General features: G+C 36.8%; 2 protein-coding genes across 3 annotated transcripts; one reads left to right on the plus strand and one right to left on the minus strand.

The window, feature by feature from the left end:
* The first annotated feature begins 2,534 nt into the window (after nucleotides 1-2,534).
* LOC144433453 (cathepsin L2-like) lies at nucleotides 2,535-11,228 on the plus strand. Its single transcript, XM_078121772.1, has 10 exons — nucleotides 2,535-2,706; nucleotides 3,184-3,294; nucleotides 3,540-3,679; nucleotides 4,869-5,030; nucleotides 6,241-6,273; nucleotides 7,321-7,509; nucleotides 8,129-8,294; nucleotides 9,341-9,455; nucleotides 9,929-10,039; nucleotides 10,235-11,228. The coding sequence occupies exons 2-9, from the start codon at nucleotides 3,201-3,203 to the stop codon at nucleotides 10,026-10,028; spliced, it is 999 nt and encodes a 332-aa protein (XP_077977898.1). The 5' UTR covers nucleotides 2,535-2,706; nucleotides 3,184-3,200; the 3' UTR covers nucleotides 10,029-10,039; nucleotides 10,235-11,228.
* On the minus strand, nucleotides 11,077-18,117 carry LOC144433452 (ectonucleotide pyrophosphatase/phosphodiesterase family member 5-like). 2 transcript variants are annotated; one of them, XM_078121770.1, is made up of 4 exons: nucleotides 17,221-18,117; nucleotides 15,607-15,804; nucleotides 13,720-13,983; nucleotides 11,077-12,488 (listed from the first exon to the last, which is right to left on the minus strand). In XM_078121770.1, exons 1-4 carry the CDS (start codon nucleotides 18,059-18,061, stop codon nucleotides 12,319-12,321), a joined length of 1,473 nt encoding a protein of 490 aa, XP_077977896.1. In that variant the 5' UTR covers nucleotides 18,062-18,117; the 3' UTR covers nucleotides 11,077-12,318. The 2 variants fall into 2 exon arrangements, with proteins under 2 accessions (XP_077977896.1, XP_077977897.1); XM_078121771.1 differs by lacking the exon at nucleotides 13,720-13,983.
* Between the last annotated feature and the right edge of the window lie 3,396 nt (nucleotides 18,118-21,513).

A 21,513-nucleotide genomic window follows, 5' to 3' on the forward strand; every position in this document is an offset into this window, starting at 1 on the left:
CATCATCAACATCTTCACCTTCAGTATTGCCATAATCAGTGTCACTCTAATCTGACTCACTGGTACTACTTGAGTCATTACATGTATCACTGTCTGTGTTCTCTATGACATTCAAAACTAACTCATCATCATCATCATCATCATCATCATCATCATCATCATCATCATCACTGCCTGCGACCATCACCATCATATTTTAACAACAACATGTACGGACAGTGTGAGTGATAAAGTGAGATGGTACACTCAACAAAATGCATCCTTTTATAAACAATTTTCTTACAACATATGTAATTTTATTTTTGTATTTTGGCATGTAAAGTACTTGTAAAAATAAATGTTGAGTGCTCATCTCACTTTAATGAAAGCCTATTAGGGACAATACAGAATACAAAAAATTCTCAAGATAAAGAGATACTTTCTTGTTATCTCGATCGCGAGATACTATCTCATTATCTCGAGAAACCATCTTGTTATCTCGACACAATTTCTCGTTATTTCGAAAACCTATATATATATATATATATATATAGAGAGAGAGAGAGAGAGAGAGAGAGAGAGAGAGAGAGAGAGAGAGAGATAACGAGAAATGATATCGAGATAACGAAATAGTTTTTCGAGATAACGAGAAAGGATCTCATTATCTTTAGAAAATTTTATTTTTTTGATTCTGTAAATGTCACAAAATGGACTTTCATACACATTTACATCTTAAAACACACAAAACTAATTGACAATAATTGAATCTTCAATTTGGTCCCAAAACTATGGATTGTAAAATGTGACCCTCCCCCAAACATTATAATGGAAAATATGACCCTCCCCCAAGAACAGGTTTGTAAAATGTGACCCCCCCCCCCTTGATTCCTCCGCCCCCCCCCCACCCCCTTGTAAATACTGAAGGCTCCATAACTTCATTATAATATGTTACATGAATCATTTGGACAAGGTACTAGCTGTACAGTTGCACACTAGTGTCGGCATTTCGTCAATCATTAGATAGATAACAAAACTTGTTATCGTAGGTTACAGATTACACGTCGGTCTTGTTTCGACAACATAATAAGGCTTCACAAGTCGCGATCGCAGATCGAGAAGGACTGTGATCAACAAAATATCCCGCGGACCAGAGCGGACTATTAAAGCTTTGCATTTCCATACGTACGGTATACACTACGTAGCTACGTGCTTGATCTCGAGTTCGTGCCTTCGGCTATGGAGCGAGGCGACGACTTTGTTTTAGATGCAACGTAGCAAAAAGGGCACGAACGACTTTCGACAGTGTAGGTGCCTACATGATCGTAGTCCAGTTAGTTCGCGTTACGATCATCTCCACAACATGCATAGACCTAGAGATCATAGAGAACAGTCAACAGGTATAGGAACTAGACTATAGGTACGTCAGATAATATAAGACACAGCTAATTGTCAGAAAACACTTCAATTGGAGCACACAGAAAATTGTAGAAGGAAATTAAGGAATGTAGCAACCCAGAACGTATATCGATCATACTGAGGAACAGATCTAGAGATACAGTTTGAGCTCATTGTAATGTCATTCTATGTCAGTAACAATGTATCATCTTCACTTACCGTACATGTGAGCTTGCATTTTAGGCAAAATGTCTAGAGCTAATGGAGTGCGTACAGACACTTTTGTTCGCTTGTATTGTCACCGGGAGCAGCAAGCATGTAATTGAATCGATTGATCGATTTATTGATTGATTTAGTATTTGGTTGAATGATTGATTGGTCGATTGAATGATTCATTTTTGTGGTGAACTAAAACCTATTTTGTGTGTGATATTGATCAATTGAATCATTGATATTTGTGGTGATATAACACTTTACCTCTCTCCCTGACTATGTTTCTCTCTTTCAGTTGTATATATAATTATCTAGATCTCTTTATTGACTAAATTAAGACACCTTGTCAATTCTTCTCCTCTTATCTAAATTAAACAGCTTGCCATACTAAAATGTACTTTTAAAATGTTTGTGGAAGTTCTTTATTTGTTATTTTTATTTTACTTTCATCTTAATAAGTTTGCATATACCTGTAACGGATTGTCAGTCTCTCTGGATATAAATGTGTGATTCAAGCATATACAAAGGCAAACATATATCTCTTAGAATAATTCCTTATACATTATCGCTTTCGGTCACTCCCCGTCGTGTATTCAGTAGCGTGTGACGTGTGCATATAGTGTACACATAGACTGGTTTCATGAAGTCTCTGGCGGTACACTTTTCACAACAGAGTTGACACACAATCACGACTGTGATGGAGTAACCTTGATTTCTGTCACAACATTTTAAAAAGAGAAAACAAATAAAAGAAATAAGACAGTTTGTGCGAATACCTTTTGTTTGCAAACTTACCCATTCAGTCTATCAAAGATACATTGACCTTAGGTCAGGTCAAACACAATAATAACGTTACTACATTTCTTTTGTAATTTCTAGACGTTCAGAAATCCCCTTATCGTCAGTATGGACAGAGACTTTCCAATGACGTCATTTGACCCCAAACGCCATTTACCATCGGAGCACTTCCATATTTCGATTACGGATGACAGGCTTTAATTATGTGTTGATAACTTGGTCAGAATACAATCCCCTTACATACAGCCACGAGACGACGTATGTCCTGTGTGTCCTCGTCAGGCTAACCATAGGAGGAAATTGTATATTGAAGTGAACAAGGTAAGTGATAATGGATATTATTTAATGATAACGTATATTTTATTCATAGATGTCAAATTAACGTATTTCAACAATTCATTGGGTTTTTTCTTTAAGTTGTAAACAATTCCAAATATGCGACCTTAGCTGTTTTTAGTTTTCCTTTTTTGTCCGTTAATACACACATCAATTAGCATTATTTTCGTTCTATGATCTGATATAAGGCCAGCAATACATCAATAAGTGGTGTGTGTTGAATCACTCCATGCCCTCTACACGGCGGTGCTAACTTCTACACCAACGGTAATAGTTGCAGGGCGTATACATGTATTTTGCCGTTCAAAATAAAATATGCCACAGTTCCCCATTTATTTGTAACAAACGTAAACACCGACAAAGCTTATTTCAATCACAACAACTGCAGATATTATTGTTTGCGAAATAAGCTTATGGCTAATTTTTTTCCAACTTGTGAACACATTATATTTTTTCTTCCAGTGAATCTAAGTTGGAAGATGAAGGTTCTAGTTTACACACTGTTTGTTGGCTCTGTGATTTCTTCTTCGATACCAGCAAACATAAAATGGGAGAACTGGAAGACATTTCACGGTATGTACATCAATTAATGGCACACTTTTTACGCATTTGGAAAATCTTGCTGACATTAAGAACCACAAGGGCAAAGAAGATGTAATTTTGATTGAAAATGTGACACTTTTCAATTCTCCGATTTTTTTTATTTACTATACCTTTGGACCCCTATATTGGCCCCATATGTTTCGAATGACTTTCGTGACCATGAGCTATATGACATTAATGTTCAATATATGCCAATGTCATATGTTTTAATACAGGGAAAACTTACATGGCAAGTGAAGAACATCATCGTCAGGAAATATGGAAAAATAACATGGAAAAAATCCGCCGTCATAACCAGGAGTATGAGATTGGTAGACAGACCTTTCGGCTTGCAATGAATCAGTTTGGAGACCTGGTAAGAAGATAGCAAAAAAGATTAGTTCATGCTTGATCTGAATGTAAAACAGTGACATCACGATTAGTCATCACGTGATATCTGAAAGTGCAAACCCTGCTAAGTACACCACTTAATGTCTCAATACATGTTACATAACTGGGCTGTTACAGAGCTGTAGCATTAATATAACTGGCCTGTTGGGCCATTAATGTAACCTGAATGTTCCATAGCTGATACACTAACTTAGAGTTACATTACTGTAGAGTCACCAATGTTCCAACAGTGCTGTTACGGCGCTGTAGCATTGTTGTAACAGCGCTAGCGGTGTAGGAACAGGCCAGGTACATGCATGGCTTCGGTTACCCTGCTGCAGCATTAATGTTCGGCATTGTTGTAACAGCGCTGTTACAGGAATGTTTAATACATACCTGCTAGACTTTTATAGTGTCTATTAGTAAACCAATGGTTTGAGATAAACGTTTTTTGGAAAGATGGACATAGGATAATCATGTAGAAATCACAACGAACACTTAATGAGGCGAACCAAATGCCAGAAGATCCAAATCTCAAAGTTCCATTATCATACCCCCATATTCTCCTGTGTTGTCGTAAAAGACTTAGTTTCTTACTGCTTACTGATAGGTCAGTGCAGTGTCAATCTAAGCATGCTGATACATGATATAAAAAGAAACAATGGTGAACTATGCTCAACGCAGAATGTAGTTTACATTTTGATGTAACATATTAATATTTTAATTCAAGATGATATGACTCGGTCTCTACTTGTCATTCTTCCCCCTCTACACCATAACCATATTCATCTACATGTGACTGCTAAAGACCTAACTCAGTTCATATACATCTCATTTCCTCATTCCCCTCTATCACACTTCCTCTATACCCCAATCAATCTCTAGATAAAACGCCAGTTTAAGAGAAATAAATAAAACAATCGGTTATGCCTTTTGCCTTCTACGTACGTAACTATATATAAACACAAACGAAATCTGGATTGGTTCAGCAAAACTCAACTCAATGGGGTTCATAAAGTTATAGCTTACGCCTTAATAACAAATCATCATACATCAGATCAGAATGTGTGTGTGTGCGTGTGTGTGTGTGTGTGTGTGTGTGTGTGTGTGTGTGTGTGTGTGTGTGTGTGTGTGTGCGTGCGTATTTAAATATGAATTAAATCTTTGTCTTGCAGACAGATATTGAATTCGGTAGGATGTATTCTGCAGGTGTACTAAGTCTTGAAAACACCACAGATACTTTTGAAGAGCCTACATTTCCGTTACTTGGTGACATAACCTTACCGGACAGTGTGGATTGGAGACAGAAGGGTCTTGTGACTTCAGTCAAAAACCAGGTAAATTTATTAATATATTTATACTCATATGCTGCAATATGTTTAATAGCAACCAATTGAGGCAACACAGCGTGGTTTCTTCACATTCCTTCTTCCTATATTTTTTAGAATCAAGAACCGGGAAAACATTAGGAACAAACCACATGCACTGACTATTAAAGTGACAAGGAAGTAGAACTATGTGAGATAATAGTATCTTCGTTAATTCTCTTTCGCCATGAAAATACAACTCTACATTTTAGATGTCTGATATTATACAAGAATTCAATTTATCAGTGTTACATAAAAAAATGTTATAATTTGATCATGTTTGTTTAAGAACGATATATACACCCGAGTACCAAATAAATATAAATTAATACCGTGAACAATAAATCAAGATTGATGACATAAGGAAGTGAAACTGTACGTCATTATGTTTCACAGTCTTTTGTAAATGCCCACACATACAAAACAGTGACCCTAGCTAGATATCCGGCATCATGTATACAGGATGTGACGTCACGGAAATCTTGACACTTCTGAAACTGACTTTAATATATGTCACAATGCCATCCTGCGTGACATCACTGCATGTTGACATAACTGCGCATGCACACAGCTAAATGTATAACGACATATCGGCAATGTAACAAGTCATGTACATTTATATACATTGTATGTTCGAATTCTTTAATCTTAATTTAATTAAACGTGTGTTTGGCAAAACGGGTTGAGTAAGGTGAAAATGATTATTGTGACACAAGAGTCAGAAAGAAAGAAAGAAAGAAAGAATCAACCCAGTCCTTTGTCAAGAAGGGCCACGCACGTCGATATCATGGGCTGTGGTGGTGATTGGATGGTGATAATAGCTTTTCTAACTTGAACTTTGTCAATATCTGTAATATGTCTTACAAATTGAAATGATAATTGACTGCATGGTCAACCACATATTATTGTCCATTATGCCGTGTATCTCTAACGGAAATAACAATTGCTTGTAAATATGCAGGAATTCTAGCCCTGATATATATTATGCCCTTTTTTGAACAGCGCTAAAGACTTGTACATGTTATAGAAAGACAGGAGAATTTCGTGTTTTCATAAGAATTGTCCTCAAATCTATTTATCAAATTATGATGCAACAGAATTCCAGCATATTACAGATCTAAGACAATGGCTATCCGTCAAATACCTTATTAAAGCAATCATACTTGTATCTCTGTTATAGGGTTCTTGTGGATCGTGCTGGGCGTTCAGTGCCGTGAGTACTTTGTCTTTTAAATATCTTTGATATTGTATGTACGATTTCCAGGAATAAAACCGAATTTGCATACTAGGTGGTGGCCTACCTTTTTGTATTTTTTTGATTGGCAGAATTATTAGTAGTATACCTGAATAGAAAATAAAAGTTTTTCAAGATGATAAGGGATAAAATTTTAAACCCGAACAAAATCTGTACATTTTGTCTAGACTTCAATAACGTGCTACAAAAGTTCGAAAATCGTCTTTCCAATATGCATGATGTCATCTTTTTGTGAATAATTAGAATGAATTAAATAAAGGGGCACAAGCTGGTTTATACGTTTTGGGGCAAGATTATACTGCGTATTTAAAGGTAACTCGTGGTATTCTACTTACTGAAGCATGCGTAACTATCACTTGCAATGGTGTGAACTCAAACCTGGTATTATGCGATGACGTAATATTCTATACGTATAAAAAATTTGTCGGGGAATCCATACAAGGCAATCAGTTGTTCTAACAATGCCAGAAGATAATTGTAATGTCATGGAAGGCATACATCGCCATTAACACTATACTATAAATTATATAGATTAATAGACTCGGTGATTTTATTCAAGTTTTTTCTTCTCTATATTTAATTTAGATAGTAGAATCCATGCATGTAGAGGTGTTTATAAAGTCACAATGTGTGTTACATATACAAATGTTATACCATACAGCAGCCATGTTGAACAAAAAAATATGGAATATATACTCTGGTCGTTTTACACGCGTCTGTGTCACGACAATGTGTGTATCATTCACTGGCCTGAGTCAAAACGTTCGAAATTGCCATTACTTTCCTTGGATATTACTGGTGCTGGTATAATTATGTTATATATATAATTATTTTTCAATAGTGTTCTTAATTCAGCCGGAAAATACTTGTGACCTAAGGGTTGTTAAAATGAGTCCAGTGACTCGTACAAGGACCCCTTAAGTCAATTATATTTTCCTTGGCTGAACAAAGACAATTATTGGGAGTAACTCCTGACTATTTAGAGGGTTGAACTTGGCATTTCAGGCTGGGTCCCTAGAAGGTCAAGTTTACAAGAAGACTGGTAAGCTGATTGCTCTTAGTGAACAACAATTGGTCGATTGTTCATCGTCATTTGGTAATCATGGCTGTAACGGGGGTTTTGTGACAAAGGCATTTAACTACATCAAGAAATACGGCATAGAGTCGGGACAAGTTTATCCATACACAGAGCAGGTAATACGAAATATGTAATGCAATCTTCACATATGACTACTAACTATAAATTTAATTGCTTATACATTTAAAAGAAGTTCATGCAGCTGAGGATTCCGACAGAGGTTTTTTGTATAAAAATGAACGATTTTCACCATATTTCGCAAACACATGCTAATTTTAGAGTTTGTTCGAATGTCAAAGTTTGTGAAGTGGTTACATTAAGCGCAATAACCAGTATGCAAGGTCCAATGAAGGGCGTTTAGACAAATTTTCACAAGCTCATTTTAGACTGTAAGATACGTCGCGTTGCTTGGCCCTCATCAGCCTGCTCTGCCTGGAAGGGAATGAACGATATGTGAGGGCGCCCTACAGACTATAGGGTTAGAGCTCATTGACAACGTCACCATGATTGACACATTTCTCTTCCTACACCGTATTACCATTGTATCATCCATTCCCATTTTCTTGACTTTGCCATATTTCGCTGTCTTATATCTATCTTGAAGTTGACCTGACCTGACTAGTGAAATTCACCGTTTTCACCCATAGGACCACTTCAACATACATTCTGTATATGCGAATAGTAGGACTAATTATATCAAACTGACTGTCTATCTGCTCCTTTTATTTCACTCAGGACGATAACTGCAAATACAACAAAAGAAAAGTTGTAGCTACAATCAAAGATTATGGAACAGTACTTTCGGGCTCCGAAAATGCTCTCCAACAGGCTGTAGCAACTGTTGGTCCAATATCCGTCTCCATAGATGCTTCACCGTATACCTTCAAATTCTATCACTCGGGTGAGTAACCAGTGCAGTGTAAGTAAATGCATGGCAGGATCATTCCAATTTTAGATATTGTATGATTAATTGCCAACTGTATAAAGTAATCACCACCAGATCATCACATTAGAGGATAGTCAGACACAATTATACATGTATATGATTCATTCAAAATTCGAAATATGTAGGGGTTCACAATGAGCACAACTCGACTTTAAATAGATCAGGTAACAAACCGTGTACAGTTCATGTCTGCCTTGTCTATCAGCTAGCCCTCGGATGTTCTTCCGATAAAATACGACACACAGCCGAACAACGCTATCGAGGATGGAACATCCGAGGTCTAGCGAATGTCATCAAGATATAAATAACTGCCAATCAGAGAACCGTATTAGCGACAAGCACAAACAGAGGACAATAGCTAAATTTTCATGCATATTCATCTTAAGGAGGGGCTTGTAAAAATAACCACCAATGCGTTAACTAAAATGTGTGAGTGACAACGTCTACACACTCATCAAACACAATTACCATAAACTGATAAGACATAGTAATGACATAAATGTGTTTGTCAACACCTGCATGCAGAGATTGAATATATTAAAGTACATATATGCATATATGGCCCAACCCACCGCTTATCGTAATCTCAATGGAATGTCCGGTCTGAAAATGACATTCGCTACACTGTTCGGGCAAGCCCTCACATGCGAACTTCGTTCGCTTATAGTTATAGCATCGCGTTTGTGAACTCATTTAGGCCGCCTCTAGTCCCCAATTGACGACGGTAATTCTTAGCGATCATCCACCATTAATTACAGGTTTTAATAGTAATACTATTCCAGAAAGACCCAGATATACGTATGGAATATTGCCGAACAACTTGAAAGCTGAGGATGAGAGCTTGCAGCTCCAGACAGGCTCACGACAACGCTTCTGGCACTAAGCGACCTGTAGTTGCTTTAAAGTTAGCTGAATAGCCGGACAGTCTAGCATAGTAGCTAGCCTAAATTAAAGTGTGTGGTTGTTCTAGTATTTTGATTTATTTTACATTTTAAACACAGGTATCTACAACGATCCAGCATGTCGTTCTAGTTATTACGGTACACGTCATGCTGTGTTGACGGTTGGTTATGGTAGCAATGGTTTAGGACAAGAATACTGGATCGTTAAGAATAGGTAACGTTTAGCTTTTGAGCCTTGTTATAATGGACGCAATGGCCGTCTGTGTCTGACAGTCTGTCAAAAAATGGACGTCAGAAGTGTAGTACAACAAATATATTAATTCAAGACCTGGTTTCAAAGACATGTGGTGCCCCCCCCCCCCACTAAGTGCAGTTGGACTGATCCTACCCATAAGATATTTTAGCAAATTAATATAACGTCTTATCTTTAATTATTAGACTCGACCATTTTCTCATAGTTAAATAGTGGATGTTTATAAAAGTGTGTGCTATAAAAGACACAATGATATTGAATTGTATAAGGCAACTTTTCAGACGGGGGGGGGGGGGTGCAGCCCAAGTTCAAAACATCTACCCATATATACTGAGCTCCAAAACAGACCCATTGTTCGGGATTTCCAGCCACAATTATACGGTCAAGTACTTTATTGTGATACCGTGAAGCTATTTCTGTATTATTGTCAACAGCTGGGGTATTATCTGGGGTGAAAGAGGCTACATCAACATCGCTAGGAACGCTGGAAACAGGTGTGGTATCGCGGACAGTCCGTCTTATCCGGTAGTTTAATAGGCTACGAGGTGAGTTTTAATGGAAAACTAAGCTGAAAGTATAGATATGATACGCAGGTCAACATAACTTAAGACTCTTGTTCTGTTGATTAAATCTATGTGGTGTATCAACACTCAGGACATAGCCAACTCCAGCTTATGAATTCAAATAGAAAGGGCGTGAAAAATTCAAATCTTGTCATTGATGTTTTCTCTAATTTTCAGACATGGATTAATGTACCGAAGGTCACGTGACATATAGAATACTGTAGCTGGACAATCGGATGATATCTTCGCGCAATTAATAACCGAATGAAGACAACCTTAAACAGGCTACTAGGAAGCTAGAATGTGTGCAGTAACGTTTTCTGTTAAAGTCCACATGTATGAACTAGAATATAATTTTCGTTACGTCTTCCATGAATTGAAGATTCAGTAGTATGGGTCAGACGATAGGTTTTTATCAACTTGCTAAACGTTTTGGATTGATATCGTAGTTATTTCATGTCGGGAACAATGGCGAAGTTGAGGTTGAATTTTATCTACGCTGCATATTTTTGCGATTATGCAACCCTAAACACCGACTACTTTACACGAACCGTGTATCGTGAAATCTGCAGGGTAGATGATATGATATTATTTGGTCCCTAAGCATACAGAAATACAGCTGGATAAAATTCACTTCATCTTTGTTTCCCTCGTTTTATACCCATTAGTTTGGTTGCATCTGTCGTAGATTCAAATTCCAAATAAAGACACCGCAATGGCAAATAGTATGGCTTTTGTGTCAACACTTTTCAAGTTGCATATTTCTCAGCAATGTTGACGCTTTGCCCCAGACGCCTGCTCTTTGTTTTCTCAAGCTTTCATCCTTACATATACAGTTATGTACAATTTAAGCGAATTGCATCGATAAGTGATTTTCCGTTTCAGAGGAGATTTTAACATGCACTTTTCATATTTCTTCAGCTAATGTGAAAAAGAATGAACACTGCCACTTGTTATATTTTAATTTTATTTCACACAAATGCAAAACAAGTACAAAGAGTAACCCTATTACTCCGTTAACTTCTGCCCATACACAAATGGACACCAAACACCATGGCGTGTAGGGCCTATTCAAGCCAAATGTACCCTTCACTTGTATTGTTATTTTGTTTGTATATCTTTTTGTTCATTCCTTGGGAAATTGCTTCGATTAAAAGACAAGATACTCGTCGCTCAGAATTATGTCATAATTTGATAGAGTGTAAACGGAATGGATGAAGAAAATCATCTATGTGAAGGGAAGTTAACAAACAAAATATCATAATATGCAGACTGTACTTTATAAATGTTCATATTCGGAATCTAATATATTTAGGATTGCCTGCTTAAACGAAGGTCGGCCGGATTATTAAACGTAAGCACACATTTTGTGTTTGACCTTATGGCAGAGTAACACTAAAAGGTGAGAAACATGAGAAAGGGCAACGACCTGTTGATCTACAATGATTTCATAAAACATATGAATACAGGAGATTTTTAAAAGAAAAATGGCACACATTTAAAGTGCCATAATAGAAGCCCAGTTTATAAGCTTTTCTCTTATGTTACAAAACACTTCGATAAAACTATCGTACAATGTTAATGTCAATGCATATCTTCTATGACATTATTATTTGTGTTTTGGCATTGTTAGAACTATTAATTGTATAGTAAGGAGTTCAAGGACTGCAAAAGAAATTCTATACGTGTCATGAATTATGTTAATGAGTTGGATTAAATTTACCACGCTATAAGAAAAAAGAGTGTCGTTCAGTTTGATTCTGTCGAACAACACATGTTTTCACATAGTAAATCGGTTTCCTTCTGTATTACACTGAACCCATGAGGGATGAGGCTGATAATTACGATTACACCTTGAGATATAAGATGTTTAAGGGGGTTACTGGAGTTATCACCAATATCTAGTTTATCCAAAATTACATCTGATAGAGTACCAGACAAAATATCACATATTAAACGTACCTTTCACTACCTCTGAGGTACATAAAACATGGTAATCAACGATTTAGCATCCATATTCTACATATTTTCACAGATTGTGATTTTCATCCGGCCTTATTCCAGACACCTGCACTGATCACAATTATTTTTGCAAAATTCTCCGCTTAAGATCTTGGAAGACACACACAGACATGCAATCCCACTACTGCCAACGTGTAAGAATTTTTGTTCGATATATACAAACACCTAGAGTGATGCATCACTATCTCCGTAGCACCGATGAATTTGTTTCAGTAATAAACTTCATTCAGAACACTAAACTAGGCCTCATGCTCATCTTGTGATAAAAGGGCTTCTCTACTTTCAAAATCTGGTGATGATTGTTCTGGGTGGTAGCTGTAGTCTCCCACATGGTGTTTTTGTTTACGGATACACTTTACAATCAGTGTTAGACTAATGATGAGTGACACTGCTGCAATGATACTCACACCTAGAAAGTAAGAAAAAATAGCGCCAATGGCGTTAACGTTGTAGCACAAGTACACAGCTTTTAAAATTGTTTATCCACATGCTGATCCATATCCATACTAAGGAATAGGCGTTCATTTGATGAATGATTACCCAGTTGCTTATCCAGTCCTGTTGTTACTTTTGCAATATACATAGCCATATGGCTGTTGCTATGGGCGTGGTCTTGTTGCTAGGCATGTTCGCATACATTTTTGAATGTTGAATGTTTATTCACTTGTCTATTAATCCGTTTTCCATGCAATACATATGATAATTTGGCTGTTGCAACGGGCGTGGTCTTGTTGCTAGGCATATTTGCATTACATTTTTGAATATTTGTTCACTTGTCTCTGAATCCTTGTTGGTACTTTGAGATGTACTATTATTTTCCTGTTGCTATGGGCGTGGTCATGTTGCTTGACATACTTGCATACTGTTTTTGAATGTTTATTAACTTGTCTATTAATCCCTGTTGTGATTTTTGCGATATACATTTATTTGGATGTTGCGATGGGCGTGGTCTGTTGCAAGGGATATTTGCATTTTTTTGAATGTTTACTGATTTGCCTACCAGATGAGGTTATTTTAGCAAAATATACTGACCATTGGTTGAGCGTGGTCATGGTAGCTAGGATCAATTGTGTCAAACAAATTAAGCATCTTTCAAATAACATATCTAGAAACATCTCATGAAAATTTAGCCCCATCGACCAAGTACTTTTTTAGATACAAGTTTTTTACCAAAATTCATATTTTTACACCTAATTTGCATATTTCTGATGAGATCATTACACGCTTAATAGTTCTTCACCTACACATCTCCAAAATGTATCCCCATGAAATGTTAGCCCAATCTACAGAGTAGGTTTGGAATTAAAGATTTCTGACGAAAAACACACATTTTTAGACCTAATTTGCATATAACCGATGGACTCATCATGTCATTAACAGACCGCTTTTTTAACAACCCCTAAATATGTTTCCAGCAAATTTCAGACCAATCTGCCCACTAGTTTTGGAGTTAAGTTTCACAACCAAAATTGACATTATTTTTACCCAAATTATACTGCAGAGAAGCGATCATTTTGCTTTGAACGATTTCCCAACTAGACACCAAAATTAACGTTTCGTGTAGTGTTGACGTTGGCATTATCTTAAGATATAAATATTTTGTTTTGCTTCTAGCAATGGTTCAATCACTCCATACTTACCTACTAAAATGTGCTGCGATATTTTGAAATGTTCGTATCCATGGTGATGTCCGGAATGACTGACATTTAACATTTTGCTCACAATGTCTAAACTTCCATTATTTGGACCAGGTTTCAGATTCATAATCTCACAAATCATAGGATATATATCCACATTCTTAAACGGATCTGAAGTGAAGTTTTTCTTGATTGATGGACCACTTGCAATGAAGAATGGATGCATAGATCTCAGAGTGTTGTCATACCCATGATTGCCTTTTTGACCTGTGAAGTGTTAAAAAAATTAGCATAATGCGAAATCATTAAACGACTATCCCTACCTTTGTCATTTCTAACGTCTGGTCATTTGCATTGTTGTAAACACACTAGCCTCTTTATGGCAGATGTCCGGCCGTCGCAGCATTATTACACTTTTTCCAGTACGTCAGCAGAAAAATGAACTGTGTGAATGGTCGTTTGTAAAAGCCGTCAATCCTTGCCTGGTATACATTTTGCACTATATATTCACTACGGATTCATTGGGAATACAAAATATTTACTAAACTAGACCAAAGCTACAATTTATCGACATTTTAGTTTTCTTTTCAACAGTAATTCAAAACATACTGTTTGGGATGAACACAATCCACAGATAATTTGAATCTGTGACGTACATTCAATTTAATTTGTCCGTGGCTCAACAAAAAACATTAGCAATTTACATTTACTTTAATCTATAGCTAAACTGGAGTGAAAATCAATTACCCTATTCAGACTATTTCTTGATGCCTTTGCTTCAATATTTTCCTTAGTTAAAAGGTGAACCGTACTAATAAGCTTCCCAACTTCTATGACAACGCCCTTAGCAACGATGGCCAAAGGCCAGTGGCGTGTACAAAGCGAACAGCAGTGATTTACACTCAAATGTAACAAAAAAGTTCAAAAGAAAGACACCAATATGCCTAGCAACTAAAACCACGTCCATAGAAACAGTAGAGTGATAATGTATATTTTAAAAGGTAACAGTCATGTGAATAGATGCAAAAATATGATAAATCTCAATATGCCTAGTAACAAATACTAAAATTACATGAATAAATATTCATGAACTTTTTACTGATTCAGAAGGTAATAAGCAATTAGTACTCATTAATATTCATCATGAACCTATTACATATGCATATATCCAATTACATGTATACATATATACTCCCACGAGGCAATGTGGCCAGCAGCTAAAACCCAATCTGATTGAAATATGGTGTGGTGAATACGGCTCTTCATTTACCTCAAGTTCCTTCGCTTTTTGTTGTTTCTTTTCGTTTTGTTTGTTTGTTTGTTTGTTCAGGGAGTGGTCGTCGCATAGCGCATTCGATCACTTCCGGAACAACAGATTGCTAAAAACCCAAACGAATCAATACTCCAAATTGGCGTTTCTCTGAAATTAATTGCGCGTAGTGTCAAAGGGGTAATATCATGAAACGACGTTCAAGTACCCAAAGTTTATAAAAATTCCTTTATTTCTGCAGTTGTGCTCCATTTTTAAAAAGATGATATTTTAATCAATATACCTGGTGAAAACTTTTAAAGTGGCCATACGGACGAAGATTGGATATTTATTTAGGATTTTTTTAATTTATAAAACTTTTATCATGGCTTCCTACTTGAAAAAATCAATGTGAAACAACATTAACAAAGTCTGTGTTTGTAACTCTATAAATTGTGTAAAAAAGTTTGTTATTACACGTACAATAACAAACATTTAACACATTTATTAATCATAAGCTATTTATTGAGTTACAAACAAGGACTTGACATATGTTATTTTGATTTTTTTCAATTAGGAGCCCCATTATAAAATTGTTTTATAAATTAAAAATCCAAACTAAATACCCAATTGCCTCTTACCTCTGATAATCGTATCATATTGAGATATGTTTCTTATAATACACCATCCTTCGTCAGGTATGGCTATGATAGGCATAATACGTGGATTGTTGGTGTAATGGAGACGTTCTGGTATGCCATGTTCTGCATCATTTTTCAAAAAGACTGTCATGTGGGAAACATTAGCCAAAGAATCATAAATTTTTGGAATATCCTTCGCTGAAAATAAAGAGAGAGAAAAGTATCGGCAGTATCATAACAGTGTATTTATTTCAGAAAAAAATTCTTGTTGGGATTTAGGTTGATCACTGCTATTAAATTATAATATTCAAATTCCAAAATATTACGATATTCAGATAATGTCAAGTTGTGTCACGAATTACTGCCATGGGTTATGATTATTAACAGGGGGGGTCGAACTCGGACTAGTTTTAGACGGGAGTATGCCACCTATCTAGCTTCAAAAACATCTTGTGTACTCATTTCTGATCGTTGAGCGCTATGCAATGATTTTTGGTGATCCAACGACCGTAGATGCCATACATGTACTATATCCGTTATACTTTTTAATCAACATTTGAAGACAATTTTTCCTCTTAAATCGAAGATTGGAGACATTTTGTTTAGCTTGGACCTGATACAAATCTTTATCGACACAATGTTTAGGGATTTGTTGACGGATCTATGACACTCTAAGTAACTTCTGTGAAAAGTGACCTATAGTAGGCGCGCATTCCCAATCATCTTCCTTGGGTAGGTGTGGCCCGTATAGACTCTCACAGACTGGCTACTTTCGATAAGTTGTATGTTAATACATCAATGTGACTATATGTTATGTACTCACTACAAGTCCAATCTCCTTGCACTATACGGTAAAGCATCTACTTTCTCAATGACAGTGCGCTGTCGCTGGTCATGGAATTTTTTATAAGTAATCGTTGAGGGTGCACCGTACGTACAATGAGAGATTGGCCCTTACCAAATACAGTATAGCAAATAAAGGGTCAAACTGATGCACTAGCTCACAGGGGCACGTATTATTGCTTAGAATGCCGTTTTCTTAGGAAAATATCGTACGAATCCTGCTGCTACAAATGTATCAATCTCTATACTAGTAGAATATTTTCTCCTTACAGGTAGGAATATATAGTCAAAAGGTTGTTTATTATTTAGTCTGTAGACCTGGACAACAACAGTCTATGAAATATTACACGTCCCTGTGCACTAGCTTACCTGGAATGTTTTATGACACTGTTTTGGGAGACATAATGACTCATGATATCGTTCACCCTGAACAGCATTAAATCACCTCATGGCCTGTGAGTGTGAGTGTGGGTAACATATTTGTGTAGCTATACACATCGTATATTGCAGAATAAATCCAGTCAATGCGATTTTGGGGTCAATAACCCACCTCAACGTGATCAAAATTTTAAACTGTTTATACTGTAATATGCTCTATTTATGGATAAAATCGACATGTAAGTATCAGGGGTAAAATGTAAAATTATTGCTTTTTGAACAATATTGTTGGTTATCAGCTAGAGAAGTAATACATTAGTTACAGCTAGTGCAGCAATTTGGCAAAAGTAATCTCAGACTGGCTATGAGAGTCTTGTACAATTTTAAACTTACGGTCATACGGATTCAATGCAGTCACTATAGTTGAGTCTGCCAGGTCATACAGTTCAGGGTTAATGTATTCATCAAGCTGAATTATACGTGATTTATCTATTTCTGTCATTCCATGATCACTTGTTATTATTAAATTCATTTGATCGTACAGACCAACATCTTTCAGTCTTTGAATCAAATACCCGGTGATATTGTCACACATCTCTATAACTGTTTTAATTTCCTCCGATTCTGGACCAACATAGTGTCCTGTGTGGTCTGGTTCGTTGAAATACAGCAGTCCTAAGTTAATCGGATCTTTTTCTGATGTGAACCAGTCGATAATTCTGTCAACACGTGTTTTAAAAGGTGTTGTGTTACTGTAGTTCGTGTAGTGGTAAGGCAGAGTATCCTTGATTGTTGAATCACCTCCTGGCCATATGAAAACACCACTTCGACCTCCGTGCAGTTGGTTTGTAACCCAGATTGGTTCAGCACCGTTATCCCACCATTTACTGTCTGTGCTATTTTCTCCACCGATGATGAAGTACGCCTTTAGCTTCGGATCATACATTTGATTAGCCACAACACCGTGGCTTTCCTCCCACATACCCGTTGCAATGGTAAAATGGTTAGGAAAAGTCTTCGTAATAAATGAACTCAGTATGCCATCGGGAACAAAAGACCCGTCTGCGATTAGCTGATCAAAATTTGGAGTTTCGGTTTTCTGTAAATAATCCCATCGAAATCCGTCGAACGAAATCAGTAAAGTCAATGGTCCATGGTGGATACTGCTACGTGAGATGTCTGGAGCTACCAAGAGTAAGACGCACAGGAGACTGAATGATATAAACAAGTCCATTTTGCTTTGTCGACCTTATGTACCTTTACGTTCTCTACGTCACTCCAGCATACACGTGACAGCGTACCATGGCCGATGACGACAAATCGGTCTTCTAATTCAAGTGTCGGTCTTCTAATTCAAAAATCGGTCTTCTAATTCAAGTGTCGGTCTTCTAGTTCAAGTGTCAAGTGTCGGTCTTCTAATTGAAGAGCCCCGGATGTGTACTGGAGTATACATTTTCGAACAAACTTTCAAAGGTCACACACTTGCACAACGTACCACGATGCTGAAGTTATCTGCAAAAACGAATTGAAAAACACATTCAAAAACGTAATCGTAAACGGGTTCGGGTAACTGACCGCAACTGACCCTTTTCAGTTCAAATTTCGAAAACAAGTTTGAAATCGTAAATGTTAATAAACAATATTGTACTTTTATCGTAATGACTATGACTAAATCATTTTAACAATGTAGACAATTCACTAAAAGATTATTCCTTTTATGAGTTATTATGAAAGCGATTTATTTTTTCATCGATTGGAGGAAAAATCATAAACACACAAACATTTGTCCTGTCCGTGACATTCGTGTTTACATGATGGAAACGTTGTTTAAAAGGTATTAGACACGAAAGAAGTGTACCGACCCATCTGAGTTGGAAGGTTAGGAATCGTATATGTACATATAGGCCGTATAAGTGAATATTTTAGCTCTGAGAGTGTGCGATGTGCACTTCGACACGCATTCATCACAGTCCCCCTTAGAGTCTGATCTTGGTCTGATATGAGTATTACACTTACAGGGGCGAGGGACTGATGGGATGATGAATGTCAAAGCTCACAAGTTCAAAACAAATTCTTCGTTTTCTATGGGTATTGGTCGGATTTTTCCCTTGTGTAACGCCCCAGGTAACTCTTCCAATCATTAATGTGTATAGTAAATGAACTGAAACTTACTCATCCAATCACTTAGCTGCAATAATTGTAGCGTTTGATGTGATTTTGAGGGCTTTTTCGTCTGTTTTTGTGCCTTTTTTCGTTCTGACGTTTAACCCGAATCAAACGCTACAATTCCTCTAATGCAAATTCAAATAGACGAGACCACATTGAAAACGTGAGCGAGGGGTCAACGTACTACCCGTTTCAAACTGCTGCATGCCTTGCTACATTTGCCGATTTTGACGGAACTGGGGTACCTCTGAACACTTCTTTGGTCTTGAAGGCTCCGTAATTAATGTTGGCTTTAGGAAATGTCCGATATTTTGCCAGGTAAGGCGTAATTTAGCAGAAAAGTCCGCCCAATTTTGCGATTCAGATCTGAATCGCTTCCGTCTATTGCATTTGCATTAGAGGAATTGTAGCGTTTGATTCGGGTTAAACGTCAGAACGAAAAAAGGCACAAAAACAGACGAAAAAGCCCTCAAAATCACATCAAACGCTACAATTATTGCAGCTACCAATCACTGAGCCTTAGGCTTAGGTGACTCAGAAGCTGCATTTGTGTTCATCTATTCTTTGGAATTTCTGGCCATGTTAATACATTTAAGCAATTTTTTAAATGCTGGGTGATTATCTCTTTTATGCAGACAAATAACAAAAAAGTACACAATGTACACACAACTACATTTCCTACAGAAATCCAACAAGGTTTGGAACTACTGTAAGGGGCAACATCAAAAGTTCAATATAATATATCTAACTTAATTGCTTAAGTTAGGTCCCCCCCCCCCATCTAACTTAACTGACCTAAAATTGAAAATCGTTTCAGACTCATACTGTATACTTCCACTTTCAAACAGTGTACCAATATACTACTGAATTATAAATAAAAACAGAAAACCATTTTAACCGCGTACCCCTGATAAATCGGACCGAGTGTACGCAGTGTTATAGGTAAAAGCAGCCTTGAAATCGTACAGAATTTGCCAAGTATGACGTTAAATCGTTTTTGACGGTTGAGAAATTAATTTGGCCAAAACCCCCCTACCCCCAAACTTAAGCAATTAAGTTAGATATATTATATTGAACTTTTGATGTTGCCCCTAAAGGGCTGCATATTATAGGAAATGGGGACGGTTATTTGTTTAGCACAGTGAACTGTTGGGGGGGGGGGGGTGAATGCAACAACATGAAAATAAAATCAAGATATAATTTCAGTACTTAATATCTCCATGGCACATTGTGAAAAGTGCTTTCAAAAATGTACTTTTCTTTTTATTCTCATATCAAACACAAACATGCACAATGTATACTGGCAATGGCAGGAAAGCAAGTTGTACATGTGGCAGCTTCCGGATACATCATCATGTAATCTGACAATTTTTATTCACTTTTGAAAAATTATATATATCGAAAAGGACACTGTAAAAACTACAGAAAGACACTAATAAGAGGGACTGTGATGAATGCGTGTCGAAGTGCACATCGCACATTCTCAGAGCTAAAACATTCACTTATACGGCCTATATGTACATATACGATTCCTAACCTTCTAACTCAGATGGGTCGGTACACTTCTTTCGTGTCTAATACCTTTTAACCAACGTATCCATCATGTAAACACGAATGTCTACAGGACAAATGTTTGTGTGTTTATGATCTTTCCTCCAATCAATGAAAAAATAAATCGCTTTCATAATAACTCATAAAAGGAATAATCTTTTAGTGAATTGTCTACATTGTTAAAATGAGATACTCATAGTCATTACGATAAAAGTACAATATTGTTTATTTACATTTACGATTTCAAACTTGTTTTCGAAATTTGAACTGAAAAGGGTCAATTGCGGTCAGTTACCCGAACCCGTTTACGATTACGTTTTTGAATGTGTTTTTCAATTCGTTTTTGCAGATAACGTCAGCATCGTCGTCGTCGTGTGTTGAATTTGTTTACATGATGGAACGTTGTTTAAAAGGTATTAGACACGAAAGAAGTTTACCGACCCATCTGAGTTGGAAAAAGTCACAAGCCTACATTGTACTAGCCAGAAAAGGGGGTCAACTGTAATGAGTTTTGAACACTTTCATGTTACACATACATGCTTTAGTCATCGCTTGCTCATTGGCTGCCCAGGGCCGGGGAGGGCACCCACTTCAGCTAAAGATGACTGAAAACAACCCCTTGAAACTACCTTGTTCAAAATATGGGGTCAAAAGTCGTACGTGCATTAAAGGTGGGTCAAACCTCTACATAATGCAGAAGTCTACATGAGTCAAAAAAAGGGGGGGGGGTAAAAACTGCGGTACATACGTATATACCCTTTCCATGGTCCCCCCCCCCGGGTACACATAGTTGGATATTGTCATATTTTTAATGACATGAAATGATATTCTTACTACTTAATATCTAGAGTCTAAGAGTCACTGTCAACAATCCACTTCTATGTTCAATCATTGTTATTTTGATTTCTCTTATGTTGTATGGAACCACCAGCACCTGCAAAAATTTAAAGGCCCCCCCCCCCTCCTTTT

The sequence above is a fragment of the Glandiceps talaboti genome, chromosome 3 (assembly GCF_964340395.1).
Source record: "Glandiceps talaboti chromosome 3, keGlaTala1.1, whole genome shotgun sequence".
NCBI classification, from domain to species: Eukaryota; Metazoa; Hemichordata; class Enteropneusta; family Spengelidae; genus Glandiceps; species Glandiceps talaboti.

Coding starts and splice junctions, on each gene's coding strand:
- LOC144433453 (XM_078121772.1), top strand. CDS start 3,201: ATGAAGGTTCTAGTTTACACACTGTTTGTTGGCTCTGTGATTTCTTCT. Junction 3,295..3,539: donor GAACTGGAAGACATTTCACG/GTATGTACATCA, acceptor GTTTTAATACAG/GGAAAACTTACATGGCAAGT. Junction 6,274..7,320: donor CGTGCTGGGCGTTCAGTGCC/GTGAGTACTTTG, acceptor TTGGCATTTCAG/GCTGGGTCCCTAGAAGGTCA.
- LOC144433452 (XM_078121770.1), bottom strand. CDS start 18,061: ATGGACTTGTTTATATCATTCAGTCTCCTGTGCGTCTTACTCTTGGTA. Junction 13,984..15,606: donor ATATGATACGATTATCAGAG/GTAAGAGGCAAT, acceptor AACACTTCACAG/GTCAAAAAGGCAATCATGGG. Junction 12,489..13,719: donor ATCGCAGCACATTTTAGTAG/GTAAGTATGGAG, acceptor CTTACTTTCTAG/GTGTGAGTATCATTGCAGCA.